This window comes from Erithacus rubecula, assembly GCF_903797595.1.
Source record: "Erithacus rubecula genome assembly, chromosome: 14".
In the NCBI taxonomy this organism is placed as follows: domain Eukaryota; kingdom Metazoa; phylum Chordata; class Aves; order Passeriformes; family Muscicapidae; genus Erithacus; species Erithacus rubecula.
This window is the reverse complement of record NC_136666.1, coordinates 8502885-8515868: the sequence shown is the minus strand read 5'-3', so window position 1 is coordinate 8515868 and position 12984 is coordinate 8502885. Positions and strand designations below refer to the sequence as shown.

General features: G+C 39.3%; 1 protein-coding gene across 1 annotated transcript in view; it reads right to left on the bottom strand.

Moving 5' to 3' along the window:
* Positions 1–12984, bottom strand: part of AGBL1 (AGBL carboxypeptidase 1) — a 264251-nt gene that overhangs the window by 105855 nt on the left and 145412 nt on the right. Inside the window, 1 exon segment of the mRNA XM_079318217.1 lies at positions 12389–12565. Within this exon segment, the coding sequence (XP_079174343.1) occupies positions 12389–12565 (177 nt within the window).

The window sequence follows — 12984 nt, the reverse complement described above, 5'->3', positions numbered from 1 at the left end:
TATCTTCTTATATCCATTTCCAACATTTCAATGGCTCATGTCTATTTTCCCTGCTTTCTTTGTTCAGGGACAATAAATCTATGCTATTATTCTTTACAAGATTATTTTCATGAGCCACATTTAGGGAAATGACCTCTACTGTTGTTTACTCATTACATCCAGAAATACTGTAAACAATTAGTGCTAACAAACAAGAAACTGAGACTGAAATAACAGAAATCTGTCTCACTGTAATCAATCATGTAGACTTTTCATCAGTATTATGAGCCACTGTCCTCTACACTAATTATTACTTTCTTTTTGCTACTCAACCAGCATCATTTTTAACTGAACATGTCCTCAGTCCTTGATTAGAGAATTGTGCCTTTTTGGATATGCAACAAAATCCTTTTTAGAAAAGGACTCAATTTCTATTCATAATACTTCTATTTTTTTTTTCCCCTCTTGTGATCTGCTTTAATATTTCTTCAGCTCTGAAAATTCACCCTTATTAAGGAAAAAATATACAAGAAAATGTGTTAATAGGAACACTGTCCCCTGCCCACATTAAATGTAATTGGGTCATGATCACTGGTGTCTAGGTAACCACAAACTCCCACAACAAAGATGAATTCATCATTTCCTGTTACAAAGTAGTCCAAAATAGAACTGCAGTGGATACTACATCTTTTGAGCTACAAATTAGTTATCTGCAATGTTTGCAATCTTTAATAGTATTTACTGCTGCCACACAAAATCTCAAGATTTCACCCAAACTGAAACCCATGGCTGCACATTTACTTTGCCTGGAATACAAGTGCTTCTGAGGTAGTTTATCCCATTTTCTGGTTTAATTCAGCGTGCCAAGGAGGATCATTTCCTGGCCTCTGCCATCCTACCTGCAGGATGTAAACCTGAATTACCAGTAAATGAAGATGTAGCACACTGCCACTACCCTCATGCCAGCCAGACATGCTGCTGCCTTTCCTGTCCTCCCCAAAAAGAGAACAGACCAGTGGCTGGAGGTGTTTAAACTCAAGAATTTCCAAAATTTTCCTAGCAGCTTCCAGTACAACCAGTTAAATTACACCTTATCAACAGAGATGATCTTTCAATTAGTCTTGCTCATTGTTCTTTAGCAGTAGCGTGGAGACATTTGAGAAATTATTACATCTGCAGTTTTTCCTGCACTGGTTCAGCCTATTTATGACAAGGTGTTTAGTTCTCTTCCTCCAAAGTGCAAAGGGACCCTCATCCACAGGACCCCCCTGAGCACTGGAGCATGGCTCACTTCTCCAAAAAACGGCTTCAGCTTCAGATCTGTTTATGCAAACAATAATCATCTTTCATTCCTCCTTGACTTACACCTTTAAAAAACTCTCTGGTAAAATCACCAAGATTTTTGTCTTTATATCAAAAGCCCTGAAGAATCCTATCATGCAGAACTTCATGTATTTCTCTGCTATCTGTTCCCAAAATGCATCATCCAAATGTGCCTTTGTATCCCATACTTCTGTCTAGACAGACAATGCAGTGTCACATTGTACTTGTATTTACTCCTCTGTCCACTCTTGCTAAGTGAGACTCATTTATGACAAATACTTAGTTGAAAATATCCCAGAGGTTGTTTGTTTTGCAGCAAAAGACATTCAGAGATATCCTTCTAATTCTCTATAGAGAAGAGTGTCACACATCAGCAGCATTGAATGTCTCTAAATTCTCTTTCTTCTCTTGGCTGTAAGTAATCAACTGTATTACTATTATTATTATTACTATTACTATTTCTTATATCATCAGGTCTGAGCTTTCCCTGCTTATGACAAGTAAGCAAATTATTTCTGAATTGTCCCCAAATCTCCATCTCTGCATGTTGCATGCTGTGCCAAAATGTCTCTTTCTAGACCACATATCTTCACTTGTAGATCTCCCACCATCTGGCAGCACATGTATTCCTTAGATAAAAATTAGAATATAACACATCCAAGGGAGATCACAGCAGATTTTTCGGGTTTTATTTCATCATCCATATGCAGTATGCAATGCAGGGTCTTACCTAAAGATAAGCCATAAAACTTCAAATTCCATCCCAAACTGTCCTGCTAGGCTTATCAACTTCTGCCTCAGAGTTCATCTGACATAAGCATACCCCCACTTTACAAGTTTATCACACACAGAAGAACATATTTTTGCTCTGGTATTCGAAACTGAAGTGTTTACAATTTGGTTTGGCTTAATTTACTTTAGAAATGAGTTAAGCCAAATTTAATTAAGGCCACCTTAATTCTGCTTCAGAGTGTTGACATGTAGCTTAATGTGGTTTAGCACAAGAATTTCCACTTGCACCTTTACTTAATACAGAGGCACTTTCCTGCATGTTCTGATATAGACAAACTATTAAAGAATTAAGCATGTTTAATTAATTATCAAAAAAGATTGAGAGGTCGCTTAGGTTGCATTGTGTAAGTACCTGCAAGAGAACAAACTCTTAAGTTACTAAAGGTCTCTCTAAACTAGCAGAGAAAAATAGCACAAATGCAGCCAAAACATCAGGCAGTTGAATTAAAATGAGAATAAGGCAATAATATTTAACAGTTACTGACATCTAGAAAATACCAAGGGACCAGATAGATTTCCAATCCTGTGATATTCTCAAATCCAGCCTGAATATTCTTCTGTTTACACAAATACAAGTTAACAGGCTTTGTACAAAGCCATCTGGGTGAAGCCCAAAGGCTTAAGATGTACAAGAGGTCAAACCAGAAGAACTAAGTCTCATCTAAGCATCAAAGCTTCATGAATTTGTCATTAAAATTCTGTTTTCAGGGTTTAATACCTTTCCCAGCAACTGCAGCCTTCCCTCTACAGGATAGGCTGCACCTGGACTTGGCAGAGGAGAGCAGGAGCACAGAGCTCCCTTTGTCCTTGCTGTGACTCTGGAATATTTGTCAAGTCTTCATCCCAGACTTGAGGCAGAATCACAGAAAGGCAGAGAGGCTGTGGAGCTGTGCTGCACAGGACACTGCTCTCATAGCCAAGGAGCTGTAGAAGGAGTAGAATTTCCAGATTGGACTGGTGCAATACCCTCCTTCTCTAGCTGGCAGACCTGGCTCTTCCTCGAGGACAAGCCACCACCCAGCTCACTTTGCAGACACACACATATTATTTATGATGTCTAAAGTACCAGGCAAGGGCATGTGGTCTGATTTTAGCAAAGAAATCCATTAGCACTCGGTCAGTAAGGAAGGGATTTAGTACTGTCAATGCAGAGAAATAATAATCAGATCTGTTATACTGGGCAACTGGAAATCATTTTTGTGATAGAGCAAAAATAGGGAAAAGGTAATAATTAGTAAAAGAGTTCAGCATATAATAAAAAATAAATCTGAAATATTAAAATTAAAAATAAATAAATCTGAATTGGAAACAAAACAAGGAAATGAACCAAACAGACAAGAGCTGGGTAGAACCAGGATGAATCTGCAGATTTGGAGACTGAAGAGAATGAACAGTCCATCTAGTGTGATTTTAGGGAAGACCAGACCAGGGGACCTGAATAACACAGTAGATAACAGAGGCATGAGGTAGCAGTGAGTGTGGATACAGAGCTGACAGAAAAGCAAACTGGAAACTCTTCAGCTGTGGGAAGAACATTTTACAAGCATACAGAAACCAGCTAAAGGAAGATTAGATTTCAAAATATAATTTAAGCTTAATAACAGATGGCATATACATATTATGGGCATCAACTGGTAGAATGCACTGCTGCAGGAAGCCCTGTAATCTTTTATCAAAAGACTACAAAAGAGAATGAAAAAGTGACATAATGATTCACAGAGAACAGAGCTCATTATTCCAAGTTTTGAAAATGATAATCAGGGCTCATGTTGTAGTATATGAAGCAGAGGAGAGGCAGGTGAGGCTAGCAGGATTATTTCCTTTCTGTGTCTTAGTGTAATTGAATCAGTTGCCTTACAGGCAGGTTTTGTTTCCTTCAGAGCCATGAGGAAAGTGTCTGCATGAGGTAGGATACCTGATTATATGGACCAGTGGTCTTATCCAGCATGGCAAATGTTATGATCCTAAGAGAAAAGGAATTCATCTTTACAGAAAATCCCGTAATCAAAAACTTTGAACTTTAGATGCTTCTAGAAATCCATGCACAGTCAAAGGCAAACATGGCTCTTTCAGCCTGTGCTATTCCACCTACCCATTCTTATTTTCCATGCCTGAGGAGTTCATGATTAGACTAGGAGCTTCATCAAAGGGCAATTTTCAGCTGCCAAATAGATTTGTACAATAAATCCACACGGGGCCAGATTAACAAGCAAGAGAGACATCAGAAATCAAAAAGCTAGCTGCTGTAATTCCCCAGAAAACTTGAAAGGATGATGTGCAATGATATTTGTGCCTTTAAAGGGGCACCATTGAAATGCTGTGTTTAGTTTCCATTAGGAGTTGCTTTTCTATTCCTTATCCTTCCCAGGAGGTTTTGCTTCAGAAGACTGAGATCCCATGGACATTCAAGGTCATACCATTCTGGCCTTCTTAGTGGACTTTAAATGAAACAGTAACATTTCATCCAGAAAAATCACATGCATGTGTGACTGCAGCTGTCTGATTTGTCAGCATAATATTTTAAGTAAAAAATGAAAAATAATCTTTAAATATTGAGTTTGCTTTATTTTTACACTTTTTTCAGTTTGCTCTAAAAATTTGTACTGTAAATGTAGTTAAGACTAACATCTGAAGTCCAAACAGGTTCTCAGCTGTACCCATAAACAGAATAAATACAATTCAGAGATTAGCCTAACCATAAATTGCTAGGCATTTTCAGCCTTCAGGCACTACAAAAGACTGCTTGACTTCTGAGCACAACAGCACTGATTTCAATACTAGGAGAGCTTGTTCCTCCTTACAGCACATGGACAAACCTAGTCCCTCAATCACAAGGTGACAGCATTTGCTGTTAATATGTCTCCACATGAGTACACTGGTTGTGTTCATTTCCAAATGGGGACACAACAGCAGTCACTTGTCAACAGGGTGAAAATACAGAGGTGAGCCATTGATTCATGTCTTGTTCCCTCACAAAATGCAATTTCTCCTGCATGCAACCCCAAGTGCAATAGCAAATAGCTTTTTTTGCTCAAGTGCCTGGGCTGCCCAGATTGGTAGTGTCAAAACCTGGGATTTCTCCATCTAGTCCTGTTCTCTCAAATGCTGGAAGATGGATGTGACAGGACACTTGCACTTCTGATTCTATGCAGTCCTGTTGCTCATCCACTTTGTAGAAAAACAGTTTGATAGTCCCTGTCAGTACCTGTCAACTCCTTTCTGGAGTACAGCTTTGGAGTATGGCAAGACTGGCTTGCAACCAAATATCTGGGGAAGTGTAAAAGCAGCTGAGGGGGAAAATACCCCATAAACAAAGTAGAAACATCAATTTTTTTACAATACACTGGGGGGGAAAAAGAAATCTAAAGGAAGATCAACATTCAAGACAAGCTTTATTCAAGATGATGCCTGTTTTCCACTCCCCAGCCCCATGGAGCTTGCTGTGTCCCTAGGTTTAACAAAAAGCCAACTACCAGCCAGGACACCATCAACACTGCTAACACCATAAGCAAGTTAAAGGAATGCAGGAGATTGTCAGGATTTGTTGGAAAAAGCTCTCCAAGGATGAGTCCCAAGCAGAAGGGGTAGACAGCAGAGCTAATGCAAATGTATGACAGTGGGGAAGGGTGGGACAAAAAAGAGGTACATGACAACTCTGCTTTTCTATTCTACATGCCAGTCATATCCACTGAATCTCAACAGGGCTGGACACCTCCCAACTTTGCAGAGTCAAATCTATTATGATCTCACCTCTGTTGTCATATTTTATTGTGCTGTAATTTAACCAGATGGCATGGGATGTCTTCTCAAGGTCATAGCAAGTCAGGGATACAGATAGCTCAACATCTCAGGAGAAAGAATTATCAAAATAAGATGTGAAAAATTAATTTAGTATCTTAGTTCATGATCCAGTCAGCATCAGTGACCAGTATGTGTCATACATACAAAAAGAAATTAATTCAAATATATCTTTCCTTGGGTGCTCAGCCATAATGAGAAGGAATAAAATAAATGTTTCTCAGTGCCCCTGATAATTATTGCATGAAGTTTTAGTGCTTCCTGGGTGCTCTGGGGACAGGGAGGCTAAAGAAAGCTCTGTGCAGTTCTTATCCAGCATCTTTCTCCCCTGTTTCCAGTAACAGTGTGAGCTCAAGCACAAAGGAACATTCCTCCATCCCCCAACACTCAGATCCTGCAGCCCAGGAACAGCAAAGCAGATGGCCTGAGCAACAGCTGAAACCCACTGCAGCAGGTACTGGGAGAGCTTTTTCCAAAACACCTTTCAAGGCAGCATCCATGGGACAGCTCACCAGATGGACAGTGCAGGCACCACCCCTGGACTGACTCCTGGAAAGAGTTAATGAATCATTCAGTCATGGTAGGAAAATGTTTGTTTGTACAGCAGCAAACTCTGCCTGCTGGACCAAGGGCCCACAGCTTTTCCAGAGTCATTCACCATTGGGCAAACATGGAAAGAAGGGCTGAATGTTCTCAGCAAAAACTTTAATACAGTTACACTAATGCCAGAAAATGGGTTTTAACTTATTAATAGTACACACCACCTCCCCCCACCATGGCAACATTGAGGACCCTCAACAAAAATTAAAACAAACAAACCGATAAAAAACACTTAACAAGGGAAAATACTCCTGCAGTTAATGTGAGAATTTCATATAAGAACTTCATATAAGAACCACGTAGATTTAAGTATCTACAAGAAGAGCAAACACCCACCATCTCCTGATTTGTTTGCTCAGAAACCCTTCTCTCTTCTTCCCCCACTTCCTAAATACCATTAGTCCTACAAAGCTCTATGAAGTGAGGCCCACAAGCCTAAAAGGTACAATTAGAATATCTCACAAAATGAATCACCAATCAATTAGTGCAAGGGGTGGGTGGAAATAACAGAGGCAGGAAAAGAAAGCAAATAGGATGCAAACTTTTGCCTTGGATAACAACTTAAGAAAAGGGAATAAACAGCATCCTTAATTTGAAACATCAGTCCTTAGATTAATATTAGATAACTTTTTTCCCCTATACTTTTCTTGCTGTTACAGCTGCTTCCAATTTGAGCCACTTTGGACCAGAACTGGAAGCAGACTTATCAGAAAGAAAAATTATTCTTTCTTATTCTCAGCATCTGCTATAGAATGAGATCTCTAGAGCACTGAGGGTCAGCTAAAAACACACAGTTTAGAGATGAGTTTTGGTTTTTTTTAAGAAGCTTTTGAATGCTTTTGAGACTTACTCATACTCAGGAAAAGTGTAAGCTCTGGGGCACAAAAGAAATCAGAAGTGGCAAAGACTCTGTAAGATTTGCAAAGATGATGTAATCATTATCCAGAAATGTACCCCAGAAAGCATAGAATATATCCCATTTCCTTATTTTTTCTGTCTACAACTACTTATCAAACATGCTTTATAGCAAAAATATTGCTGAAATAAATTTTGTTGCTGGCTGAATACTGGCAACAAGCCAAATTAAAATTATTTGCAAGTTTCTGTACCAGACTTCCAATTACAAGAACAATATACATCTTACTGGAGAACGGAAGCAGCATCATGTGACCTGCAAACTCCATCAGAACAACTCAATTTCTGACTATTAACTGTAATAAACTGCTTATGAATAAAACATACGTAAAAATTCCCCACAGAAATTTGGTAAGAAATCTTCAAAAGTAAGGAAGATAAAGAAAATATTTAATTGTGTACTGATAATTATGAAAACATAGTGCTGCAATTCAGTGGCCAATCATACATGGGTAACAATTTGGCTCATCTGGGTGGAAAGAGATCAAACCAGAGCAGGCCCCTCTTCTGAAGGATGAGAAAGAGGGGAGGCTTTCATCTTGGCATATTGCTTTAGTGTAGCCACTCTTCCATGGCAAATCACTGATCCATCACTCATTTAAATATGTCAGCCCATGCTGGTCAGGCTAAAGGGGATGGGTAATATTACATCTTCTAATTAGACTAACTCTCACTACTTCTGTCCAGCAAAGACTTTTTGAATTAATATCAAGAGTGCCCTGTGAACTGTATGACCACACTGCTTGGTGCTGAGTTCCAGTCTCTGCAAAGGGATGGCTTTTTTCTTCAATCAAGTCCTATGAGAAAATTTGGGTTATTTAATTCCTCTGACTCGGAAGAATTAAAATGGACTTGAAAAAACCCAATCTTATTTCTCAGCTCTCCCAAAAGCTTTCTTCAAAGAGGGATCCATACCAGCATTAAAATCTCCTTCACAGGACATTGTCAAGATACCTGCAATAATTTTAAAACTCATTTGTTACTCCTTGTTGTTTATAATCCATTTGAAGGAAAAAGCTAAAATCTATTTCCATTAGTACTCCAACTCCTCCATCAGGCACCCCATGCCAAGGAAACTGCTTTTCCAACATAACATGTACACACAGAGCATGAAGCTCGATTTTTTAGATCAGTTGTATTACCAAGACATATGGTTTGGAACTCAGCTGCACACCCTGGCACTAAAGGCATTAACTTGGAGGATGATGGATGCAATAATGAATGGAACAGCACAGTGGAATATGATATAGAAGGGTCCTAATTAGCAGGCAAGGTAACAAGGAATCAGGAAGAATGGTGAAAGAGTGTGACATGACAGAACACTAATTCTTCTGGGGTCATGGCTGTACCTGTGCTCAGAGCTCCTCACAGCACAGCCTTGCATTCAGACTTTTCAAAACCAAAGATGAGAAGGGGGCTCTGCAGCCCACAGAAGGGACACAGCAATTGAAATCAGGCTGAGCTGGAGGGGTAAAATCTCCAAGGAGGGACCAATGCAGAGAGTCATCACATGAGCAAGGAAATGATAAGGAGTTAATTATTTTATTATTGATAGTTTCTGGTTTTACCACTGGGTTACAAACCAGCAGAATCAGGAGGCAAAATTCCCTGTGAAACTTTGTTACTTTGTTTTTAGCAACTTTCAAATGGAGATAGGGCTCCTCCAAGAATGATTTGGGCAATCCAGACAAGATGAAAAAGAGTTTGGATATTTTACCACCTTCTTTTCTTGTTCCTTAGGTTGAACAAAACCTTAGATAAGATCAATAGTTTCTTTAGTTTTATGTTTCACTTCCTTAAGGGTAGTTGGCTTATTGCATTTCCATTGATCACACAGACAGGGAGATTCTCAGACAAACCATATCTTTTCTACTTTCATTTCCACCCTCCTCTCCATTTGAAATCAAATGACTTTTAAAGGAAGCTGGGGTCACTATTGTTTCTCATTTACATATCAATAGTACCCAATTCCTGCCTTATCTTTCAGTCACTAAAGTATTTTAAAATTTCAGTCCAAGAGAGGGGACACACACATTACAAGGGAAAAACTCTCACAGCTTTTCTAACAGTCAGAGTTCTGGTTTACCTCAGCCCTTCCTCAACCTGTGGTGAGATGAGGTACACTCACCAGCCTTGTGCAATTAATATTTTAACCTCTTGTAGCCTCTCTACAGCTTTCTTGTTCTTCCTAAATCCTTTGCACAATCCCCATCAGGTGCCTCTGTGCAGCTCCAAGTGCTGTACCTGTGCTCACAGCCAGCAAAGCAGCTGCTTCAATGAATTCCTGGCTTGAATTGAGAAGAAAGAAAAAAAAAAAACTTGAAAGCTGGAAAAAAGCTAAAGACCAGGTCTGCTGCTAATAGAGTCTGACCACTGATTCACTGAATGATGCTGGACTTTGGAGCCTCTGCTGCATTTAACAAGAGGTTTTAAATCCTACTTGCTGTTTGTACTGTACTTCAAGCTGTAAAAGTGAAAACAAAATATAATTGTGTGCTTGTCTGAGGGAAGTTCTGGAAATATTTCAAAAAGATCACTCATATGCAATTTAAAAAACTGACTCAATGATCCACAGTTAAACAAGTCTTCTAAAACACATGTCAGAAAGCCCTAAGTACAGGACATCTTCTGCCTGAGCATTAGTGTCATTCTACTGCTCAGACACACATCCAACCTCAGGGGCCAAGAGTGAAGAACTCGTGTTGGAGCCATAGAAGAACATGACCTCTTATGTGATTCATTTCCAGTTTACAAGAATTATTTAGGGCTCCAAGATACTGATGAAGCAGCTTTGGCTTGATAGAGGGAAGCTGAGGATTAAATTGCAATTATGCAACAAAATCTTCAGTTCAGTCTGTCAATTCCACACTCTTACTAATCCACTTGTAAGAGCAAGTCAATAGGGCCAACTCTAAAGACCACCAAAAAGAAGAGGAAATAGCTTATAAGCATCCATTTTCTGGAAGAGATGCGTTTACTGTCTATTTGTATTATGTATGTATTTATGTATTACTATGAATGTATTATGTATTTATTATGTATTGCATTATGTATGTATTTATATGAGCTCCAGTTTAATCAACATAAAAAATTATATTATCTATTTTGATACTAACAAGTTGGATACTTAGTGCATTTGGAAAAAAAATAGTGGAAATACTTTAAATCTGCCTGAATCATAGAAGTTGCAATAAGTGTTTGTATTGTCCTTGTGACAGAGAATTGGTGAAGGAATTCTTCACAATGGGAATATTCATGTATCCTCCATCTTTGAGATAAATCATAACCCTAAACAACAACAACAACAAAAAAAAAAACCCCTTAAAAGACCAGACAAAAATATGTGGCCTCATAAACATAACCCAGTTAAGATTCAGCTTTTCAAGGCATTCATAATGGAAATTTCAGAACTGCTTTACAGCTTTCAGACTTCCCTGAGATCCATGGGAACAATGGATTCTCTCACCAGTCACAAGCCCTCATATGTGAGCCTGCTCTTGTCCTCAGTGGCTGGTTGTGGTTCTGATCAGTGCCAATAAAGAACACAAGAAGAAATACAAATATTTCTAGAAACAGAAAATAATTTCATACATTTTAAGAGATTTCTCTTCCTTCTATTTTAAGCATCTAATGACACACTTGAAGCAAGTTTGGTTAAAGACCTCAGAGATGCTGATGGAGAACAAGTCATTAAATATCAATAAAATCTAATATGTCACTGATTTTAGATCTTACTGTGGTTATCTAAGAAATCCTCCTCTACAGAGATCATTTGGAGCTTTGTCATTGATTTCAGTCAAAGTAGATTCCCCCCCACTGTCTAAAAAGATTCAAACCCACTGTCTTGACCTGTGGTGCCTATTAAAAAGCCATTAGCACTTCTCAGGAGTAGAGAGTGTTAGATATAATTGCCCTGGGCATTACACTCTCTTGATTTTAACTGTCTGTCATTTTTTAATTCTGCCTTTCCTGTCCTGGAATTGATGTGTGTATAGTAGAGCATGGTTAGAACAGCAGCTGAATACTTCCTGCTACATTCTACAGAGAGGTAAAAGGATTAGTATAGAGCTTACAAAGATAATAATTTGAATGTCTTATTAATTAATTGTTATTTGCAATAATGGCTCTTTCCTTAAGGGTCTTTCAGGATCTTTAACTGCTTATTAATGTTGTGCAGATAAGGATTGCTCCCTAGTGGAAGAAATTAGGTGGAATGTAGAAGCCTTTCAAATGAAAGCAACAGGTTTGGAATAAGAAAAGGCAAAAAATTAATCATTCAAGTGAAGGGAGAATTATGATCACTCAAATACAATCACCCAACTTTATCCTGTATGATTAAAAATTGCCAGGAGAACTCCCAGACTGATGCATTTGGTACAAGTACAGCAGTTCCTACAAACCTCATTTGATGTGGAATTTGGGTCTGTCTAGATCAGAGTCCCAGGCACAGCTTGAATTCCTTGACATCTGCCAAAAGTAGCCTTAGACTGCCAACCTCTGCCTGTTCAGGAACAGGCAACTGCAAATGCAGGATTTTCAGTGGAGGCTCTTAAATTTTGCCATTTAGGCGAAAGCTCAGGCAGTGAGCCTGTACCAATGAGTGTTCTAGTTAATTACCTTAGAATAAGGTTCAAAAATATCCATATGACCTGCCAGAACTTTTATTACAGGACTGTGAAAGCCCTTGTAAGCAGAAGTCCCTACATCATCCCCAAAACACTCTTCAGCTCAACGCTTTTGGCTGCAGACTGGAGTTTCCTTTTATTTCCCTGCTGATTGAAACCTCAGAGAAGGACTCTACTTTCCTGTCATGGAAGGTAAAAACATGAGGAGTAAAAGAATGAAATTCCCCTGAAAAGAAATTCTGGCTACCAGGGTCTGCAGAGCGCACACAGCGCTGAGCAATGGTCACCTCCTCCATCCAGGCTCATGAGATGTGCACTGGGAGGGCAGCAGAGGGTTTTTGGGAAGATTTACTCACCCTGTAGAGCCCGTGGCTGCAGCTGCAGTAGGTGCTTTCCATGGTGTAGCTCCTGAGCACTCCCATTTCCTTCCACACCACCACTCGGGCCGTCGATGCCCGCGACTTCTCCACCAGGAAGCTGCAGCTGTTCATGACAAATGCAGGGGCCACTTTATCCAGGATCTTGGGAAGAGTCTGTGAGGAAATGAATTGCACAGATGTGCACGTGTTGGTGTCATATACACACATAGACAGACCTGTGTTTGAATGTGTCCTCAACCAAATCAACCCATAGATTCTGAGAACTCCAGCTGGTGCATTATCTCCATCCCATGTGAAACCCTCAGATTCTAACATTTGTTTCATTCCAAAGACTAAAATGCAACATTTCTACAGACTTGACACACATCACTCAAAATCAAACATTTGTACACCCAATAGTTTGGGTGAAGTGCTGAAATCAGTTTTGTTCTCAAGTTGCTTCAACCAACCTACACCTTCCTGTTGTGCTGCCAAGAGTGACAGCTCAGTACCTGCCATCCCTATTCTCCCCTCTGCAGTTCCATTACATCTCCTCCCACCATAAATCCAGGGCCTGACCAAGGATTGAGCCA